Genomic DNA, 23,347 nt, shown 5'->3' on the forward strand with positions numbered 1-23,347 from the left:
ATTGCCCCACTCATTAGTCTGAGCCAAGGTACCAGCCCTAGCTCACTGGCCAGTCTGCTGATTGACTGCCCTTGAATGAGCATCCACCAGTCCAATTAGCTATGACAATGAAGGAGGTGCCACAAGATCAGAGTCCACTGCTGAGGCCCACAGGAGCTATAAGGAGGTCTGTGTCTAGTCCATGAGCCCACCTCCATTGTCCTCCTGCTTATATAAACTTGTCTTTGGTGAGTTATCTACACTCGACAGAATCATCATTCTCTATCACCTATTTTGTTTCTCAGCTTTTACATTGGTTGTGTTGAAATGAAACAAGACAATATCTACATTTAAAGAGGGCTTTCTACTCTGAAAAATCTCAAAAACATGTATTGCAAAAAGTATAAATCATTTCAAGCAACAAATCTATTATTTCTTTCTGAGATTACTATTTCTAATATATCATGAATATTTAGATTTTAAGATACTTTTACAATAAATTCCATTATAAATTGATTAATGAGATCACCTAAAAGTAGAGGAAGAAGAGAAGAGACCAAAGCAGGGGCCTGGGGTGTTCCAGGTTAAAAGGACAGCACAAGAAAAGAAGCCAATGAAGGAGAAACTGAGGAGAGGCCAGAGACATAGAAGGAAAACAAGAAAAGTCGTCACATCTTAGAAACCGAAAGAGAAGGTTTTGAGAAGGAAGACACTGTGAACATCATCTCATTCTGCAGAAAAATCCCATAAGATATGCACTGGAAACTACCTGTTGGTGCCACCAATGAGCACCATTTCAGGGAGTAGTGAGCGCAGAGGCCAGATTGCAATAGGTCGGGGCACAAATGGAAAGTGAAGGTGGCCTAGAGTGTGGACAAAGGAAGCTTGGCTGTGAATAAGAGGAAGACTAAGGGCAAGGGCAGTATCTTAGGTGGTTTTCTAGGTGGGAGAGACTTGATTTGGGAGGAAATCATGGAGGAGGGAAGAAAGAGGAGATAATACAACAGGGGAGTAACAGATGTCTCCTGCAGAATCACAGTCACTGATTTTCTCTTCACCCTTGAAGTTTTCTTGCTGTCCTAAACTGTGCCTTCTCCCTTGTTAGAATCTAACTCAAACAATTCTTATTCTCCACACATGTAAAAACAGCCTTTCTATTTCAAGCAATAATTTAAAAAATCTTCCTCCTCTTATCAACACAGTTCCTGAGCCTAATTCTGGTTTTCCCTTGTGTCTCGGTTACCACCAAGAGACACCATCCCAGCAACAGCCTTCCTAACTCTTAGCTTTTCTTCATTCTGTCAGGCCAAGTTTTCTCATATGAAAGGTTCAGGAAGTACTGTGATACCCAGGAGTGTAAAGTCTGCAAGTTAATATTTGGGGAAGACAGGAAAGAGGTTGTAGGGCTCTGGGAAGGAAAGGTTTTCTAATGTTTAAGAAAGAGGTGAAAAAAGAGGCTTGAGCTTTTTTAAAAAGTTCAAATAAGGACTAAGGAAATACCAGCATCATTGCTTTCAATTATTGGTGTTGCTTCCCTCCATTTTATTACATGCAGCTTTTTTTGATGCCTGGTAAGTGCCATGAAAGTCACAACTGTTATATTTGAACATAAAGCGCTGTGTAATGGGCCCAAAATGCTGTTAAAGATCAGAAGAGAGATTTGACACAGTATGTTTGAAGTCCAGTGACTGGAGACAAAATATTTTATGGTTAAGCTTCCCAGAATCATTCCAATTTATCTAGCAACAGGCTTCTCAATAGAAACTATATAGGCCAGGAGGCAGTGGAATGACATTTCCAAAATACTGAAAGAAGAAAAAAAAATGGTCATCCAAGAATACCATACCCAGCAAAGCTATCCCTCAAATATGAAGGCGGGCCAGGCATGGTGGCCCAGCACTTTGGGAGGCTGAGGTGGGCAGATCACCTGATGTCAGGGGTTCAAGACCAGCCTGACCAACAGGGCAAAACCCTGTCTCTACTAAAAATACAAAAAAAAAAAAAAAAAAAAAAAAAAGCCAGGTGTGGCTAAAAGTGGCTCCTCCAGGCCCTGAGTCTGCGTGATGTTCCATGACTTCTCAGCTCCAGCACATACTACCAGATTGCAGTTTCGATAGTCTCTGTCTCCATTCAAGTTCTCCTGAGAGAAGCCAGATTGCCCCACTCATTAGTTTGAGCCAAGGTACCAGCCCTGTCTCTACTAAAAAAAAAAAAAAAAAAAAAAAAAAAAAAAGCACGTCTGTAAACCCAGCTACTGGGGAGGCTGAGGCAGCAGGAGAATCACTTGAACCCAGGAGGCAGAGGTTGCAGTGAGCCAACATCATGCCACTGCACTCCAGCCTGGGTGACAGAGTGAAACTCCATCTCAAAAAAAAAAAAAAAGAAAAAAAGAAAAGAAAAAAAGAAGAAGAAGGAATGCCTAAGGAAATCTTTAATCTGAAAGAAAAAAATACTAATATGCAAAAAGAAGACATTTGAGGTATAAAACCCACTGTTGGCCAGGCACAGTGGCTCACGCCTATAATCCCAGCATTTTGGGAGGCCAAGGCAGGTGGATCACTCTAGGCTAGGAGTTCAAGACCAACCTGGCCAACATAGTGAAACCCCATCTCTACTAAAAATACAAAAATTACTAGCTGGGCATGGTGGCACATGCCTGTAATCCCAGCTACCCAGGAGGCTGAGGCATGAGAATCACCTGAGCCCAGGAGGCAGAGGTTGCAGTGAGCTGAAATTGCACCATTGCACTCCAGCCTGGGTGACAGAGTCAGAGTGAGCCAAGATCATGCCACTGCACTCCAGCTTGGGTGTCAGAGCTAGACTGTCTCAAAAAAAAAAAAAAAAAAAAAAAAGTCAGGTGCCGTGACTCATGCCTGTAATCCCAGCACTTTGGGAGGCTGAGGCAGGTGGATCACCTGAGGTCAGGGGTTTGAGACCAGCCTGACCAACATGGAGAAACCCCGTCTCTACTAAAAATACAAAATTAGTCAGGCGTGGTGGTCCATGCCTGTAATCCCAGCTAACTGGGAGGCTGAGGCAGGAGAATCTCTTGAACCCGGGAGGCGGAGGTTGCAATGAGCCAAGACTGTGCTAGCTTGTGCGACAAGAGTGAAACTCCGTTTCAAAGAAAAAAAAATAAAAAACCAAGACCCAACTATATGCTGCCTACAAGAAACCCACTTTACCTATAAAGACACATAGACAGAAAGTGAAGGCATGGAAAAAGATATTCATTGCAAGTGGAAATGAAAAGAGAGCAAGATAAACTATACTTAGATCAGAGAAGGTCATTATATAATGATAAAGGGGTCAATTCATCAAGAGTAACAATTATAAATATCTACCCAACACCAGAACATCCAAGTATATTAAAAAAACATTAATAGATCTAAAGGGAAAGATAGACTGCAATACAGTAATACAATACTGCAATACATAGGGACTTCAACACCCTACTGTTAGTAATGGACAGATCATTCAGACAGAAGACAAACGTCATAGTCAAACTGCACACTAGACCAAACAGACCTAACTGATATTTACAGAAGAGTTCACCCAAGTGCTACAGAAAAGACATTATTTTCATCAGCATGTGCAATATTCTCCAGAATAGAGCAAATTATAAGCCACAAAGCTAGTCACAACAAATTCAAAAAAGCAAAAATCGTATATATCTTTTCTGACCACAATAAAATAAAATTAGAAATCAATAACAAGAGGAACCTCAGAAACTACACAAACACATGAAAGTTAAACAACATAATCATGAACAACAAATGCATCAGAGAAAAAATTATAAAGGACAATTTTTAATTTCTTGAAACAAATGAAAATGGAAATACACATCCAAAATCTATGGGATATAGTAAAAAGAGTAATACAGTAAAGGGGAAGGTTGTAGCAATAAATGCTTATATCAAAAAAACATAGGAAGATTTCAAATAACCTAATGATGCACCCAAATGCACTAAAAAAGCAGTAACAAACCAAACCCCCAATTAGTACTAGGAAACAAACAATAAAGATCAGAGCAGAAATAAATGAAATTGAGCCTAAAAAATACAGAAGGTCAATGGAGCAAAAAGTTGATTTTTTGATAAGATAAAATCAATGAACCTTTAGCTGGACTAAGAAAAAGAGATGACCCAAATAAATAAAATCAGAAAGAAAATGGAGACATAACAACTGGAAACTACAGAAATATAAAGAATCATTAGACACTGTTATGAACAACTACACACCAACAAATCTGAAAACCTAGAAGAAATAGATAAATTCCTGGATACATGCAATCTACCAAGATGGAACCATGAAGAAATAGAAAACCTCAACAAACCAGTAACAACAAGATCACAACTGTAATAAAAAGTCTTCTGCCAAAGAAAATCTCAGGACCTGATGGCTTCAATTCTAAATTCTACCAAAAATTTAAAGAATAACTGATACCAATTCTACTCAAACTCTTCAAAAAAATTTGAAGAGGAGGGAAAACTTCCAAACTCATTCTGTGAGGCCAGAATTGCCCTGATAGCAAAACCAGACAAGGACACAACAAAATGAGAAAACTAGGCCAATATCCTTGACGGACATAAATGCAAAAGTCCTAAACAAAATACTAACAAACCAACTTCAACAACACATCAAAAAGATCATTCACTATGTGGGATTCATCCCAGGGATGTAAAAAGGGTTCATCATATGTAAAGCAATATATGTGGTTCATCAAATCATTAACAGAACCAAGAACAAAAACCGTATAATAATTCCAATAGATGCTGAAAAACCATTCAATAAAATTAGAATTCCCTTTATGATAAAAAACCTTCAAAACACTGGGAATAGAAGGAACATACCTCAAAACAATAAAATCCATGTATAACCCACAGCAAACATCATAGTGAATGGGGAAAATTTCAAAGCCTTCCCTCAAAGATCTCGAATAAGACAAGGATGGCTGCTTTTACCACGTTAATTCAAAGACCCCACCAAAAAACTGTTAGAACTGATAAATGAAATCAGTAAAGTTGCAGGATACAAAAGCAACATACAAAAACCAGTAGCATATGTATATACCAACAGCAGACAATCTGAAAAAGAAACCAAGAAAGCAATCCCATTTACAATAGCAACAAAGAATATAAAATATGTAGAATTCGATTTAACCAAAGATGTGAAAGCTCTCTACAAGGAAAACTATGATACACTGATAAAAGAAATTGAAGAGGACACACACACACAAATGGAAAGATATTCCATGCCATGCTGATGGATTGGAAGAATTAATATTGTTAAAATGTTAATGGTGCCCAAGGCAATTTACAGATTCAGTGCAATACCTATCGAAATACCAAGGACATTCTTCACAGAAATAGAAAATATAATCCTAATATGTATATGGAACCACAGAAGACCCCAAATAACCAAAACCATACTAAGCAAAAATAACAAACCTGGAGGAATCACACGACCTGACTTCAAATTATACTACAAAGCTATAGTGATCAAAACAGCAAAATACTAGCATAAAAACAGACACATAGAATAGCGAACCCCGATGTAAATCCACACATTTATAGCCAGCTCATTTTCAACAAAGGTGCCAAGAACATACAATGCTGAAAGGACATTCTCTACAATAAATGGTGGTGGTTAAACTGAATAACCATATGCAGAAGAATGAAACTACACCCCTATTTCTCACCATATACAAACACAAAATCAAAATAGATTAAAGGCACAATTCTAAGACCTGATACTATGAAACTGTCAGAAGAACATTGGAGAAATGTTCCAGGATATTGGTCTGAGCAAAGGCTTTTTGTGTAAGACCTCAAAAGCATAGGCAACAAAAGCAAAAATAGATAAATGAGATCACATCAAGCAAAGAAGCTTCTGCAAAGCAAAGGAAACAATCAACAACGTGAAGAGACAACCCACAGAGTGGGAGAAAATATTTGCAAACTATCCCTCCGACAAGGGATTAATAACCAGAATATATAAGGAGCTCAAACAACTCAAAAGCAAAAAGAAAGATAATCTGATTTTTAAATAGGCAAAAGATCTGAGTAGACATTTCTCCAAAAAAAGACATAAAAATGGCCAATGGGTATATGAAAAAGGTGCTCAATATCAGTAATCATCGGGGAAATGCAAATCATAAAATCACAATAAGATTTCATCTCACCCCAGTTAGAATGGGGACTATAAAAAAAAAAAAAAAAAGGAGGCTGGGTGCAGTGGCTCACGTCAGTAATCCCAGCACTTTGGGAGGCCAAGGCAGGTGGATCACCTGATGTCAGGAGTTCGAAACCAGCCTGGCCAATGTGCTGAAACCCAGTCTCTACTAAAAATACAAAAATTAGCCAGGTGTAGTGGCGGGTGCCTATAATCCTAGCTACTCAGGGAGGCTGAGGCACGAGAATCGCTTGAACCTGGGAGGCAGAGGTTGTAGTGAGCCAAGATCGTGCCACTGCACTCCAGCCTGGGCGACAGAGGGAGACTCCATCTCAAAAAAACCAGAACACTAAAAAGAGAATAATGAGACGAGGATGTAGAGAAGGGGGAATGTTCATATACTGCTGGTATGAATGTAAATTAGCACAGCCACTATGGAAAACAGTATGGAGGTTCCTGAAAAAACAAAAATAGAACTACCAGATGATCCAACAATCCCACTACTATGTATATATGCAAAAGAGAGGAAATCAATATATTGAAGAGGTATCTGCACTCCCATGTTAATTGCAGCAATATTCACAATAGCCAAAATATGCAATCGACTTAAGTGCCCATCAATGGATGAATAAAGAAAATGTGGTGTATATACACAAGGGAATGTTATTCATTAATTAAAATGATTAAAATCCTGTCATTTGTGGCAACATGGATAGAACTGGAGATCATTATGTTAAGTGAAATAAGCCCCCAAGCAAAGAACAACAAATAGCACATGTTCTTACTCATATGTGGGAACTTAAAAAAATGGATCTCGTGAAGGTAGAGAGTAGATTGGTGATTACCAGAGGCCAGGAAGTGGAGAGAGAGGGATGAAGAGAGGTTGATTAATAGGTACAATCTACAGATAGAAGAAATCAGACCTGGTATTCAAGAGATCAGTAGGGTGACTATAGTTAACATTAATCTATTGTACATGTCAAAATAGCTAGAAGAAAATAATTTGGATATCCATAGCATAAAGAAAAGATAAATATTTAAGGTGATGGATATCCCAATTACCCTGATTTAATTATATGTATGTATCAAATTATCTCATGTACTCTGAAAATATGCACATCTATTATATATCAATGTTTATAAGAAAATTATGAACCATTAAAAAATCTTCTCAGAGTTCAGATTGCTCAATAAACTGAATACTCATCTATTTTAAACACACATCAAATCTGAGTCTGCTTTGCCTTTTTCCCTTGCTCATTGGTTCTGCACTCACCCATGTCCTCATCTTCACCATTGTTCTTTCCATGGGAAACACATTCGTCTTCATCAGAAAGAGCCTCATCTTTAATCTAGTATAAATTGGTCATTAAAAGAAAGTAGTTAGCTAATTAACATTACCACTAACACCTTCAAAAACCTGTAGAGACTAAAAAAAGCAAAGCTCCAAAACACAGAGAAAAAAAATGTCAAAGTTATCAGTCTTGGAAACTTTACAAGACCCTTTTTGGTGGCTGGGTGCTGGTGTGGGGCTGACAGAATTAGAATACAAGAAAAGCCAAGCTTATCTTAAGTTTTAGAGTCTACCTCTTTTCATACGCATTAAGTAGAGATAGTTGATAAGAAGACAAAGAATTGAAATGTAAGTAAATATTAAGAGATTGACTATGCAGTACAGAGAAGCAGTAAAGAGAGGTAATATTCCCTTGGAGAAGGCACATGAAAATATTAGCATTTGCAGTTTTCTTTCGGGAGGGAAAATGGCCAGGTTTCTGGGAAAAATATGATTTGATTCTAATCCATTCCATAAAAATGGAGCTTTGCTATTTGGAATTTAATAAGAAAACTTGAACAATGAACATGGAATGGTGTGGAGTCACATTTGCCAGATGCTCAAAGCACCAGGAAATACCTCTTGATTTTCAAAGGCAGCCAATTATTTGAAGAACTGGCAGTCGATGTTATCATGGAAATAATTTATCAAAATCACAAGCTATGCTGATTCTATTTCTCATGTTAATGACAGACCTTAATTTCTAAGTTAAAGAAATGAGCCCTCTGAGTTCACAAGTAAAACCTTCAGGAATATGAGCCAGTGGGTCACTAGGAGAGATTTCACCTCAAGGCTGAGAGGAGCCCAGGATAGCTGACTTCTCCTACGCATCACTCCATTCTGTAACTTGATTTTCATTTCTGAATTCATTGTTAAGAGTTGAAGTGGGAGATGAAAGGGAAATTGATAAAATAAAGTGCTCTGGATGAAAGAGATGGCTTTTATAAGAAGGTTTCAAAATGCACACATATCACCAGGGTACAGTGCTTGAGGAACAGACCCAGGTGAAACTTTTATGAAGCTGTCCACCAACAGCTCCAGGACAGTCGGGTAAGGGGGATGGGGACTGCTGATCTCGCCTACTAGCGCACTTGTGAGTTAGCTGCTTGTAGAAGTGACCTCCAGTTACCACTTTCCGTTCTCTGCCTTCAGCCAGCACTTTCTTTTCGGCCTCCAGCTGGTCTAGGATGGTTTTCTGCAGCAGTGGGGCATTTGCTCCTCTAACCACAGCCACCAGTTCTCCTCCCTAGAATATGTTACAAACAGCATGAAATACTCTTGGCAAATATTAATCTCTTTCAAGAGATGGCGAGAGTGTCTAGGAGTGTGTGTGCCCAAGATCAAGGTCCCTCAACCCCAGGCTCATAGCAGCGTGCTCACTTCTGCTGCCCTCCCTTGGCAGGACGCTCTCAGGTCTGCTTCTAGGATTTTTGTTTGTTTGTTTGAGATGGAGTCTCGCTCTGTCGCCCAGGCTGGGGTGCAGTGGTGCGATCTTGACTCACTGCAAGCTCCGCCTCCCAAGTTCACGCCATTCTCCTGCCTCAGCTTCCCAAATAGCTGGGACTACAGGTGCCCGCCACCATGCCCAGCTAATTTGTTTGTATTTTTAGTAGAGACGGGGTTTCACCGTATTAGCCAGGATGGTCTTGATCTCCTGACCTCATGATGCGTCCATCTCGGCCTCCCAAAGTGCTGGGATTACAGGCGTGAGCCACCACGCCCAGCCAGTCTGCTCCTAGTTTCAAATGATTTCCCTTTTTCTGATCTCTACCTTCTAGGCCATGCCACTCCTTTCAAAGCTTCCTTCAGGGTAACCAGCAGTTCATTAAGGGAGGAACAGTACATAGTAAGTTATGAGTGACTAAGTGTGGCTTACACATGAGTTACTCATTCAACAAATATTATTGAGCACTTACTATACCAAGCACCAAGGCAGAGGCAAAGAATATAAACATTAAACATGAAAAAACATAGCTGCAGCCTTCATGAATGGGGACTAGAATGGGGAGAGGGATGACTGGACATGCCGAAGAAACAATTACAATACTATAAAATAATTGCTGTAAGTAATACGGAAATTTATAAGGTGCTTGGAACTTGGGGCAAGAATTGCCAGCATCATCTGAGATGGTCAGGGAAGGCTTCACAGTCGAGGTGGTATTTGGGATGAACCTGAGTTTCTGCTTTAACTCTTTCAAAAGTCTGTTTGTTTGTTTGTTTGTTTGATGGAATTTCGCTCTTGTTGCCCAGACTGGAGTTCAATGGCATGATCTCGGCTGACTGCAACCTCTGCCTCCTGGGTTCAAGTGATTCTCCTGCCTCAGCCTCCTAAGTAGCTGGGATTACAGGCACCCACCACCAGGCCTGGCTAATTTTTATATTTTTAGCAGAGATGGTGTTTCACTATGTTGGCCAGGCTGATCTCAAACTCCTGACCTCAGGTGATCTGCCTGCCTCGGCCTCCCAAAGTGCTGGGATTACAGGTGTGAGCCACCGCGCCTGGCCAAAAGTCTCTACATTTGTACTCACAAAGAAATGAATCTGGAGAGGGAGAAGTTCACATAGAGTGAGTCCTCCTTCCATTTCCATCCCATCCCTTAGTGGACCACCATAGGGTTGAAGATTGTGGCCCATGTTCCCATACAGCCAAGTAAGATTTATGCTTTAATTGCTATGGGCTCAGGCAATTAAGCCATTGTGGTCCCATTTCTACAGCTGAGCTCTGATGTCAAGTGTGTTTGGGGCATGCTCATCTCCGAGCTCCTCCCTGCTTCTCCCTCTTTTCCTCCCAATCATGTTATCTCATGTAAGTTCAGTCTCCCTACTAAAATCCAAAGCTCAAATAATGTTTTATCGTAAGTTTCCAATTTGTAATACTTGCAGTGCTGAGGCCAGGAGGCTGAAGTTTTCAAAATTGAACAACCCTAGCCTGGTGTTCGGAGACCTGGTTGAGTAGATCCTGGTATTCCTGACTCTACAATGAGGGGGCTGGTCTGAGTGAGGAGGAATATCGATCCATTGCCATCAGAGCCTGGCAGGTGGCCTAAACCTGGGAAGCCAAGTGTGAAACAGTGGGCCCTTAGGGGCATGGAGCTGGACCATGGATGTCACACCCAAGGACATCCAAATTATATTTTCAAAACACTGGGCCACTTGACTTTCCTCAATAGTCCGTCTCATTTCTAACTTTCTGTAAACATATCTTCACATTTTATGATTACATAAGGGTGAATGAAGAGCTTGTCTGCCCCATAAAGGAGTATCTATTTTTACTAAAAAGTCCCCTTTATGGAGCAAAGGATAGAAATCTTGAAACCCTGTGCTCTGAGAGTGAAGCCTCCAGTCTAGAGTATTCCTGAGCCAAAAAGGAGCGTGTACATTTGAGTGACTGGTACTCTCTTCCCGTGTACAGCAAGTCAGGAAGGCGGCCCCAGCACCGTGGCCACCAGGGTGCTGTGTCATCCACCTCCTTGGGCGCAGGGCCCTCAGGCCACCATCCTAGTCAACAGCTTGTATCACCACTTCGACTTGGGGCTGGGGGTGTCTGTATGTAGCCAACATCATAAAGAAAGACTGGGAGGCATCAGAGAAAACAGCATCACTTGTTTGAATCTGTGAGGCCTCTTGGTGGTTCCCATTAATTCTCCCAAAGATAATTAATGTCGGTGAGATGCTTCTATTTTGAACTCTAATGATGTGCAATTGTCAAATAGTTCTGGTTCTGAAAATGTACTTACTGCATAAAACAGAAAGGTCGGCTCGCACTTCCCTCGGTACTTTTCGAGGACGTCAAGACGATCTGCCTCTGCCTAAAGAAAACCACTATCAGCAGCTACCCTGGGTGCGGGGGGTGCAGGGCCCGACTGATCGGTGGGAACCACACAGGGAACTGAACACCCCCAGGACTGACTTCCCCAGGTGGAGCCCCGATTTGCTCTCATGCTGTTCCTGCTAATCAGAGCTGTCCTATAAAATTGCAGACATGTACTCTCTTGAAGAATCAAATGAGGAGGAAGCAAGAGTATCTCCTGCCCCACCCAGCTACCGTACCAGTCCAAGGGAGCGCTACTGGCTAATGTCCTTCTGCAGCCATGACTGACAACCGAGGTGAAGGTCCTCAGGCACCGACTTCATTGTCTGAGAAACCTGCTACACATGGGCATAAGAGATCCCCCACGCAAACCCTTCTACAGCACACTCCCTATGGAAGCACCAAGACTGACTGCCAAAGGAAGAATTGCAAAGTCCCTGAAGTCCAACTTCTTGAGTGATTAGTGTAAGTTATATTTTCTCTTGTCTTCACTGCCTATGAACCTCAAACCCATGCAGCATATCAACAGTGTCTCTTGAATACTTCTCTAGAATTTATTCCCATTTCCATACATTCATCCAAATAAATATTTGCTGTAAGTTCCCCTTTATGGAGCAGAGGATGGAAATCCGAAAGTGACATTTCAGTCAACAGTGTTCACGAGCCAAGAAGGAGATGCGGCTGGGGTGGTGGCTCACACCTGTACTCCCAATACTTTGGGATGCTGTGGTGGGAGGATTGCTTGAGCCCGGGAGTTCTAGACCAGCCTGGGTGATATAGTGAGACCTTGCCTCTACAAAAAGTTAAAAAATTAGTGAAGCATGGTGGCATGTGCCTATATAGTCCCAACTAGTTGGGAAGCTGAGGTGGGAGGATCATTTGAGGCTGGGAGGCAAAGGCTGCAGTGGGCCGTGATCCCACCACTGCACTCCAGCCTGGGTGACAGGAGAAAGAAAAAAGAAGAGGGAGAATATGCATTTGAGTGATATATATTTCTTCTCTTCATACAGCACCAAGAACTGCTCAAGCCAAGAGTGATATAGGGAGGTGGGGTGGGGAATAGGAAGCTTCATAGCTAGAGAAATTAGAAAGTATCATGACAGTATCAACAAAAAGTCCACACTGATTCCTTTTTAATGATCTGGGAAAGGCCACTCTCACACTTCTCCTTCCTGACTCTTTTAAATTTTTAAATTCTTTTTACAATGTTGTATGACTGTTGGATGAGAGAGAATCTTACTAATGCAAAGTGCAGAAGGTCCAGGCCGACCTCGATCCTCATCTTCTGGAAGAGGCTCACCACAGGTTTGCAGGGGCCACACCAGCCTTGATAGACATCAACAACTGTGTGCAAGCAAGAAGCAGGAACATTCAGTAGACACCAGCGCCCACCACACCAGGCACAATTTATACCTGTGCATTCTAACCCCCCTCAAATGGACATTCATTTGCAGGGATATCTAATGGTTAAAGGGATTTACTGTCTCATGAGATTATAAGCAAGTATGGAAACACAGCTAGCCCTCATTCTTATGAACTTGGTATACTGAATTCTAAATACAGTATAAGTGTAGCAGAAAATAATTTTCTTAACATGGCTCCTTTATCTTAAGGGTTCTTCAGGCTACATTCAGGGTTAGGCCTAACACAGGGTGGCCCTCAATGATATTGGAATTAGACTGAAAGTGTCTATTCTAAAAAAGGAGAGGTCACTCACTGTAGGTGACCCAGCAGCACACAATTGACTTTTATGTAATCCTTGGATAATAAACACAGGTTTGACCTTTTCTTTTGATGAATTAAAAGCCACTTTCTTTGGGTGGAGCAGAGTTTTATTTACTTTAGAAAAATCAACATTTTTCTCCCAGAAAGTGAGCCTGATAGAGAGCTAGAGAGAAACTTGGATACCTTTTTCTTCTTTAGTCCCAATCTATAGTACACGTGAGGGCTGGATGTAGGGGAACCCTCTCATCTGAGTGTTGTGAACCACACGATCTACAGGAAGCTAAGCAAACCAAGCCAACTCCCGTGTACTGGATTTGTGCAGGACCTGCCCCACACGACCATGAAGTGGCAGCAAGGGCTAGATGGTGACATACCAGTGGCCATATTTTAGAGGAGGGATATCTGCCAAAAGGCTTCAACACTCCCAGAGTTCATGCCTGTTCCACACAGGTGAGCATTTCGGTTCAACCGCTAGAGTAGCATAGTCACAGGGAGATCGTGTCAAAATTGCTAATAATTGATTAACTCTGTCAATTTTAATAGCATGCAATTTGTGATTTTACTTATCACAGATTCACATTTCAAAATTTTCCCATCAAATGAGAACTATTAATATAATACAATATAAATTGTCATGATTAAAGTTAGTATAGAGACTGGTGGCACTGTACTAACACTGTTGTGTACTAACCAGGGAAGGAAGGCTTCCCATGAAGAGGTGACTTGCACTGGGCATTGTAGAGAGCCCAGGCTTGGACGGGCAGAGAGGGAGACTGTGGTGCAAAGGATGGGCAGCCAGGCATAGGTGGCAGACTCAGGGACCCCTGGGCAGCCTGCTGGACCAGACCTGCCTGAGGTGGTGTGGTAGGAAGTGGTGGCAGGGCTCACTGGAGGAATCTGGAATGTGGGGCTTGAGGAGCTCTATCCTGAATCACTAGGCAACGAGGATTCACAGTAAGTATTAGAGAGAAGAGGGAGCTAATATCTTGGACTTGCCTGCATCCAGAATTGTAAGAAATAAATTTCTGTTCTTTATATACTACATATCTGTAGTGTCCTGTTACAGTAGCATAAACAGACTAAGCTATTCTGCTTTAGCTGCAAGAGGGCAGGTGCACTTTGCTTTTCTCTAAAAAGCCCAGTGAGATGGATATCATTATTGCACTATCGAGATGAGGAAACTGAAGTTCAAAGAGGTGAAGTCGTGGACCTAAGGTAAGAAAGCAAATTCTCAAGCAGTATAGCTTAGTCCATTTATGCTGCTGTAACGGGACACTACAGACTGGGGCAGTTTATAATGAACAGAAACTTATTTCTTATAGTTCTGGAGGCTGGCAAGTCCAAGATCAAGGTGCCAGCAGGTTTGGTTGTCAGATAAGGGCTGCATCCCTCTGGAGGAGAATTATACTGTGTCCTCACATGACGGAAGTCAAGGGCAAGAGGAATAAACTCCTTCCATCAAGCCCTTTTATAAGGGCACTTAATGCCACTCATGAAGGGCACTACTCCCCTTTTAAAGGCCCCACCTCTTAAAACCATTACTTTTGACATTCAGTTTCAACACTGAATTTTGAAGGGGGACACATTTAAACCACAGTACAGCAGAATAAAGTTTTATTTTATTTTATTTTATTTTATTTTATTTTAATTCTGAGATGGAGTCTGGCCCTGTTGCCCAGGCTGGAGTGCAGTGGCCGGATCTCAGCTCACTGCAAGCTCCGCCTCCTGGGTTTACGCCATTCTCCTGACTCAGCCTCCTGAGTAGCTGGGACTACATTAGCTGGGACTACAGGCGCCCGCCACCTCGCCCACCTAGTTTTTTGTATTTTTTAGTAGAGACGGAGTTTCACCGTGTTAGCCAGGATGGTCTCGATCTCCTGACCTCGTGATCCTCCCGTCTAGGCCTCCCAAAGTGCTGGGATTACAGGCTTGAGCCACCGCGCCCGGCCAGAATCAAGTTTTAAATCCTGTGTTGCCTGCTGCCATAGCCCATGCTCTTTCAACTGCTCCAGGGAAGAAGCAAGATGCATAAATTCAGCAGTGTTCATTGGTTCAGCCAAGTAGCACAATTTTGCAGAATGTGAGAACCCAAGCTGGGTATAGGAGGAATGAGGAAGCCAGACACACGGGTGGCAGAGGGGATAGAATGAAAAGAATGTAGGCAGAATGCTAGGGATGAAAATGAAGACGGTGTGGAAAGGACTTCACCTTTGAGCCTGGCAGAGAAAAAGAACTAGCGAGGGGTGGGGAGAGATTGTTGGAGGGGAAAGGAAAACAAACTCAACTCTAAACAGGCTGGGTTTTCAGTACCAACCAGAAAATCTAAGACAAGTGATCACAAAGGCAACCAGACATCCAAGCAGGAGAGTGGGATTTGGGTTCCACAGCATCCAGGTAGAGGATAAAGTTCTGGGCTTTTCCTGAAGACAAGAGTTTCACAATTGACAGATTTTAATTTATTTTTTTATTTCGGCCTACTACAGTTATGTGGGTGAGGGCCAAAAAGGGCATTTGGGTCAAGCTAGGAAAATGTCCCTGAAGACTTAGAGGGCCCTGTACACAGACCCACTGAAAAGGGCAGGTTTAAATCCCAAAGGAAAAAAGCTGGGGCTCAACTCTCTGTGCTGTATTTGTATTGACAGTGCACCTGCCGTTGCTACTAGCTTCTCCCTCCCTCTTGGACGCCCTGGCTCTGTGAGGAGGGGCGGGCACAAAGGCACCTTCACAAAGTTATGGAGGAAGCGGGGATGGGGGGGAGGGGGGAGGAAGGAACAGAGAGGAAGTGTTTGATTTGACTCTGAGTGAGAGGAAGCAAAACAGAGAAGCCACATGGAAGGAATGGTAGAGACAAGAAAAAGGTGTGTCTGTGTGTGTGCGTGCGTGTGTGTGTATGTGTGTGTCTGTGCACGCATGTGTAGGTCTGAAGGGACTTTGGCATGTTGAAAGCAGGTGAAAATGAGCCAGCAGAAGGCAAGGTTTCCAAGATGCTGGTGGTTTACTTTGGAAGCAAATTTCTGCTGGCTGGAGAGAGAGAGAAAAACACATATCTATGTATTTATATGCTCCATATCTATATATTCCTCTAGACTGCCTGATGAGAAGAAGCAAAGAGGAGGTCCTGCTACCTTCAGTCAACAGAGGCCCTTGAACCATTTAGACCAGGCTTGGCAGAAGGTCAGTGCTCACTGGATGTTAGCTACTATCACATAGGGTGCTTAGCAAGGTGGCTGGCACACGATACATTCTCCAAAAATTAAGGAATGGTGGTTTTTTCACGGTTGTTAAAGAAATGGAAATAATGATTTGTTTCACCTGGAGTCATGTTCCAGTTGCCCAGACAAGACACTTGGACAAATGGTTAAGCCTTGGCACCATCAAAAAGACTTTATAATCCCTCAAACAGTAGAGTGTTTGAGGGATTATACTCATACCCACACAACTGGATCAGCATTTATCTAGTATCCAGTCAGCCTCAGTCCCAGGCAAGTCTACTACAGATGTGAGATTAAAAAACCAATGCTGGCCGGGCGTGGTGGCTCACACCTTAATCCCAGCACTTTGGGAGGCCGGGTGGGCAGATCATTTGAGGTCAGGAGTTTGCGATCAGCCTGGCCAAGACGGTGAAACCCCGTCTCTACTGAAAATATAAAAATTAGCTGGGTGTGATAGAATGTGCCTGTAATCCCATCTACTTGGGAGGCTGAGGCAGAAGAATCACTTGAACCCCAGAGACGGAGGTTGCAGTGAGCCAAGATTGCACCACTGCACTTCAACCTGGGTGACTCAGTCTCAAAAAAAGAAAGAAAAAGCCAATGCCGTTGTGTTTAGAGTCTAGGAGAAAAGCCATGATGGTCTTTCCCTACAGGAGCCACAGCAAGTGGGGTGTGTGCTGGAGGGATTGAGACAGAGACTCACCCCAAGTGCCCTAGGAGCTCCCAGGAGGGACGTGACCACACAGAGGTTCCAGAAAGATTTCATATGAGGAAGCTAATTTTGCACTGGGTCGGGGAATAAGAAAGATTTCTACAGTTGGTGATGGGCCATGATATCCCATCTGGCTTGAATGGGCTTAAATGCTGACGTCATTTGGTGGAGGGGGTGGTAATGGGCAAGGCTAAGATCAGATACAAGCACACTGAGCAGGTATATTCACAGAAAAACTGAGCAGGCACACAGAGTAATAGAGCACAGAGATATCTGCAGTGAATGAGAACGAGAAGTAAAGAGTGGGTGACAGCAGGTGGTAGGCAGCCTCTCAGATGTCTCTAACGATCCCCACCTCCTGGTCCTCATGTACTTGTGTAACCCCCTGCCCTGGAGTGTGGGCTGGACCTAGTGACCAGCTTCTAATGAGCAGAGTATGGCAAAAGCAATGGGATATCACTCTCAAGATTAGGCTAACAAAAGGCTGTGACTTCCAACTTGTACCCTCTCTTAGAGCTCTGTCCTGGGGGAAGCAAGTTACCAGGTTGTGAGTAGCCTCATGGAGAAATCAATGGCAAGAAGTTAATGTCTCTGGCCAACAGCCAGTGAGGACTTGAATCCTTCCTACCAACAGCCTCATGAGTGAGCTTGGAAGTGGATCTTCTTAGGTCTGCCAGTAGCCACACAAAAGAGCTTGGAAGCAGATCTGCTCCTCGTTGAGCCTTGAGATCCCGTCTGACACCTTAACTACCATGGTGAGACACTCTGAGCCAGAGCTAGCCAACTAAGCTGCACCTGAACTCCTGACCCACAGAAACTGGGATAATCAATGTTTGTTGTTTTAAACCACTAAGTTTCTGGGTAAGTTGCTAAGCAGCAACAAATAACTGGTGCCAGGAGGATGGGGATGAGGAGGCCCATAGACAGTGGCCTGCTGTTTCCTAATGACTGCAGTCCCAGGTTCAAGTCCCAGTGATGCCTGGCTCGCCTTCCATCCTTTGAGTTCCAAGAGATCCCCGTATTCCCTCCAATGCATTCTCCTTTAGTGCCTGAGGTAATTAGAAGAGGTTTCCTGTTACTTTTAACACCAAACAACCCTGAGTACTGACTCCTTTCCTGAACTGAATTTACTGATGTTCAAGCCACACACACACACACACACACACACACACACACACACACACACACATCGTCTGTGTTTTTATGAGGTTCAAGGTAATAGGAAAGTAATGTTCATTGCAGCCCTTTTCTTCATGGTTCATCACACCATTTAATAATTTAGAAAAGAATGGATCTAAAAAGTTATTTTACTTTGAATTACCAGTTAGTCCTTTGGAACTGAGCATTTCCTCCCAAAGCTCTTGGGTGCTGATGTTGACCTAAAGCCAAAGAGGATCAAATGCTGTATTACTGAGGGCTCAGGCAGGGAAACAATTCAATCTATTTGCTCTAGATTTCTATCTTTCTATCTCTGAAATACTTACAAGTACAGTTCAAATTATCCTCTCCCCCGTCTTCTTTTCTCCTTCCTTTTCTCACTCCTTCCCTACCCAGAAAAAAACACTATCCTAAGAATAATGTGTACTAGTCTCAGGCATTTAAAAAATAATTTTACATGTTATTTGTCCAGGAACAATATATAAGTTGTTTTTGTGCCCTTAAAATGTACATAAATGTATCAAACTGTAGGTCTCATTTTGAAATTTGTGTTTTCACTTAGTATCAGAATTAAGTTGAATTTATTGCCATTCACTCACATTTTTTTTCTTATCCACAGAGTTCTGATTTTATAAATATAAAATACAAGGAAAAATACATATTATCCCTCTTCATTAACGTAAAAATTTCTTTTTTTTTTTTTTTTTTTTTTTGAGATGGAGTCTGGCTCTGTCACCCAGGCTGGAGTGCAGAGGCTCAATCTCAGCTCACTGCAACCTCTGCCTCCCAGGTTCAAGCGATTCTTATGCTTCAGCCTCCTGAGTAGCTGGGATTACAGGCACGTACCACCACACCTGGCCATTTTTGTATTTTTAGTTGAGACTGGGTTGGACCATGTTGTCCAGGCCGGTCTCGAACTCCTGACCTCAAGTGATCTGCCCACCTCAGCCTCCCAAAGTGCTGGGATTACAGGCATGAGCCACAATGCCTGGCCAATAGTAAACATTTCTGTATAGTGTTTTTTACTGTGAAATAATTTCAAACTTACAGAAAGTGTGCAAGTATAGTATAAAGATTTAGGGTTTTTTTTTTTTTTTTTAGGTATTTGGAAGTAAATTACAGCTTGTTATCTCATTACTCCTGAATATATTATTCCTACGTAACACAATACAATAATCAAAATCAGGGGAAAAAAACACTGACATATTGTGAACATTTAATCCTTAGATAGAGTACAACTTTTCCTGTTTATCCCATAATGTCCTGAGTAGCAAAGGAGCTAATCAGAAACATGTGCTAGATTTATTTGTCAAGTCTCTTTAGTCTGGAATAGTTCTTTAGTCTTTCTCTTCTTTTCACAATGTTGACACTTTGGAAAATGACATTCCAGGTATTTTGTAGAGTGTCCCTCAGTTGGGGTATATGTGATGTTTCCTCCTGATTGGATTCAGGCTGTGCATGTTTGGACTGGTTGAAATTGGCTGGACTGGTTGGAGTGTTGGAGAAGCTGAAGATCATTCCTCTCACTACTGCCTAGCAGGTGAGACACAATTTCCATCTGCCTATTACTGATGTTCACTTTGATCACTGGATTAACATGGTCTGCCAGGCCTATTGTCTGTAAAATTATTCCCTTTTTCTTTGTAATTAACATATTTTTGTGGTGAGCTACTTTGAAATGATATAAATTAAAAGACCACACAAATTACTACTGGGTTTTTTTGTTTGTTTTTTGAGATGGAGTCTCACTCTGTCACCCAGGCTGGAGTGCAGTGGCATGATCATGGCTCACTGCAACCTCTGCCTCCTGGGTTCAAGCGATTCTCCTGCCTCAGCCTCCCAAGTAGCTGGGATTATAGGTGCCCGCTACCACACCCGGCTAATTTTTTATATTTTTAGTAGAGACAGGGCTTCACCATGTTGGCCAGGCTGGTTGTGAACTCCTGACCTCAAGTGATCCGCCTGCCTCGGCCTTCCAAAGTGCTGGGATTACAGGCATGAGCCAGCATGCCTGGCCTACTATTGTTCTTGATACAGGTATGCCAAGGTCTATGTCCCTTTAAAAAAGATAGGATGCATTATTGGCAATAAGGGCAAGAAACATGTAACACCTGCTAATCCTCTATTAAAAGCCCCTTTTTTGGCCGAACGTGGTGGCTCATGCCTGTAGTCCCAACACTTTGGGAAGCCAGAAGTTTGAGACCTGCCTGGCCAACATGGTGAAACCCTGCCTCTACTAAAAAAAAAAAAAATACAAAAGTTGGCCGGGCGTGGTGGCGCATACCTGTTTTCCCAGCTACTCAGGAGGCTGAGACATGAGAATTGGTGAACCTGGGAGGTGGAGGTTGAAGTGAGATGAGATCGTGCCACTGCATTCCAGCCTGGGCGACAGGACAGAATGAGACTGTCTCCAAAAAAAAAAAAAAAAAAAAGAAAGTCTCTCTTTTAAGGAAGCATACTCCTTACTTTTCTTGTTTCAATGAAAAGTAGAAGAAAAACCCAGAAGAGTCTTCTTGATGCCTTAAATGAAGTAAGAGAGCTGGACTGATAGAACCTTGGGCCCACAACTACAGTCCTGAGGATAGTGATAGAAGCGTTCAGAAGGACCCCCCGCCCCTACCCAGAGGCTCAGACTTAAGTCACCAGCAACTCTCTGTGGCCCACCCCTGTCACGGAGTGAGTCCCACCAGCTCTGGGGCCAGGACTCTGGGCAGTTGAAGAATCTCAGCCCTGGGAGCCAGGCAAGAGCGAAACGGTGTGGGAACTATCCGGACTTCACTAAGCCTTGCATTTGGTAGGGAATGAATGGGGAATGTGTGGCACCTTTTACCCAGACTGTCCCTTGATGTCCTGTGATTTCTGTCTGTCTCAGTTATAAACGGAACCCCGAATAACCTTGCTGAGAGAGAGGACAGGGTTCCTGGGTTGGCCGACTTTAGGCACTGCTTTCAAGGGGTTTACCTTATAGAGAGGTGACCTTTACACAGATGCCTCAGTGTAAGAGGGGAGGGAGGCCACTCCCTCAGCAGGAGGGAGCACTTACTTTGAGTACTGCATTGTACTCAGAGCTCTGAGTAATACACATGAAAAAATAACAACATTGCTAACAAAAGTTATTACCGCCATAGGAGATCTAGGGCATCAACACATGAAATGACCATAATAAGGGGCAATAACATTAGAGACACCACAGACCGCATCAGACCAGCCAGGAAGTGTCTAAAGGAGTCTCATCACAGCTCTGCAGGCGTTAAAGGACAGGTATTATCCCTCCTGTCTATGTAAAAGATACGGAGGCCAGAGGGTTGAGGAAATGAGTCACACAGCTATGAATGGTAGGACCAGTTGCTCAGAATTTACTTCAACCAGAACATTCATATATGAAGCACTTTCTGACTCTAGAATCCTAGAATATCAAGGCTGGAAGAAGGCCCTTAGGGATAATTCACACAACATCCTCATTCCATAGATGGGCAAGCTATGGCCCAGAGAGGGTATGTGATGTAGTCAAAGACACAGTTGGCTATAGAGGACACAAGAACTACATCAGGCCTTCTGACTTCCAGTCTAAAAATCCCACCCCACCCCCCACCCCTCCCACCCCCAGCATGGGGTACCCTTAGAATGATGCTGCTTTCCCCTTTCCTCTTTTTTAAACCACTAGACTTTTGAAATCCACATGCAAACTGTCCTACCGAGGACAATGAGAGAAAAACCAGATGTCTCAAAATCGCTAAAGCTCTATTATCTAGGAGGCGCTGTAGCCTTAGTATGCATCTTACTGGGACCAGCTGATGATGAGACATTTTAAAGTTTGTTTTAAAATGTTCCCGTGTTACAGATCATCCAGATGATCTCCTTATGACAAAGCACTCTCTCCCAATTCCAGGGTCTGTTCCTGCATGTTTTTACCATCACTTCAGAATCAACCACTGTTTATTGTCCAGAACCAAGAAAAAGAGCAGTTGCTGGCTTCTGAATTCACTAGTCCCACATGCAAATGAAGTAAGGTACTCTATATAACAAATGCCCAGCACATAATATATCTCAAAACATATTTGTTAATAAGTGAAATTTGATGAGAACAGTGGTGGGAAAACTGGGTCTCCACAGAGCACACAGTTACAGACTCATGCCCAAAGTCAAAAGAACCTATACTGTATTCTCTGTGCAAGCTGCAGTTATATTTCAACAACAGTAACAAAATAACGGTCACATCGAGTTATGTTGATTCATATTTTCTTGGTTTGTAGTTTTATTTAATGCATGTTTAGGTTTTATGGTTGTATATGCACTATAAATATAAACAGCTTCTACTCAGTTTTGTTTGCATTAATTTTGTTTGCATAAAATTTGTCATCACTGGGGTTCCAAGATAAGTTTTGGCCCTTTAAGACGGAAGGGTACATCACTCAAGTTTGGGAACACTGTCACATACTGCTAGCAAACAAAATGTCACTTTTATACTACAACCCCGCTCCAATCACCCTCCTCTTCCCCGAGCCCAACCCAGAGCTGGAAGCTAGCGCCCCTTGAGGCTTACCTGCAGGGCAATTTCCTTCTTCCTGCTGCCCATGGCTCTGCAAAGAAGACGAAGCCCTGTTACCGCGGCCGTGGGCCGTTCCCCCGCAGCCTCGCGACAAACCGCTGCGTGGATCAGCAAGCCCAGAGCCTCCTTCAGATAAGCCCCCCTCCTATGGCCCTCGGCCCCTTTTTAAGATGCTTCTAACTGGCGGCAAATCAACACACTGACACAAAGTGAACACCCCACGAGGAAGCGGAGCCTGCAGTCCGCGGGCTCGTGGCTCGCCGGGCGGTTTTCTGGGGATCTGCAAAGCCCCCTCCCCACCCCGGAGCCGGCCAGGGGGCTCCAGCAGAGGCCGGAGTCAGTGCGCCGGGCACAGTGCAGCCTGCCGGGCACAGGGTCTCCAGTCGAGGAATTCGAACCAAAAACCGACATGGGACCCTGTCATCCCTGCTGTTCTTATGGATTACTGGGAAACTGAGCCACTGCGAACGACAGGTACACGATCTTCGACGCGCCCGGAGTCACCAACCGAGTCTGCAGCGACCTAGCCGCGGTCGTCATGGCAACCTGGCCCCCCTGCCAGGCCGGCCAGGAAAGCCGGCGGACACGTAAGCCACGCCCACTCTGGGCCCAACGCAGTCTCTTCGCCGAGACTCTGAACCCAGCCAGCGAGAGGCAGGAGGGAGTCCCGCCCCTTGCCCTCCATATCGGACTA

General features: G+C 43.2%; 1 protein-coding gene across 15 annotated transcripts in view; it reads right to left on the bottom strand.

The window, feature by feature from the left end:
* Positions 1 to 23,347, bottom strand: part of LOC105469937 (NME/NM23 family member 9) — a 35,618-nt gene that overhangs the window by 11,010 nt on the left and 1,261 nt on the right. The window contains exons 1-7 of one of the 15 annotated variants that reach the window (XM_011721556.3): positions 23,162 to 23,342; positions 22,648 to 22,684; positions 18,268 to 18,325; positions 12,538 to 12,641; positions 11,224 to 11,295; positions 8,616 to 8,732; positions 7,430 to 7,505 (exon numbers count right to left, since the gene is read on the bottom strand). In XM_011721556.3, the coding sequence (XP_011719858.1) occupies positions 7,430 to 7,505; positions 8,616 to 8,732; positions 11,224 to 11,295; positions 12,538 to 12,641; positions 18,268 to 18,325; positions 22,648 to 22,684; positions 23,162 to 23,193 (496 nt within the window). In that variant the 5' untranslated portion in view covers positions 23,194 to 23,342. Of the gene's footprint in view, positions 1 to 7,429; positions 7,506 to 8,615; positions 8,733 to 11,223; positions 11,296 to 12,537; positions 12,642 to 18,267; positions 18,326 to 22,647; positions 22,685 to 22,857; positions 23,343 to 23,347 lie in introns of those variants that run through there. The other 14 variants (XM_011721555.3, XM_011721557.3, XM_071090978.1 and 11 more) reach the window with 14 other exon arrangements.

This window comes from Macaca nemestrina, chromosome 2 (assembly GCF_043159975.1).
Source record: "Macaca nemestrina isolate mMacNem1 chromosome 2, mMacNem.hap1, whole genome shotgun sequence".
Taxonomy (NCBI): Eukaryota; Metazoa; Chordata; class Mammalia; order Primates; family Cercopithecidae; genus Macaca; species Macaca nemestrina.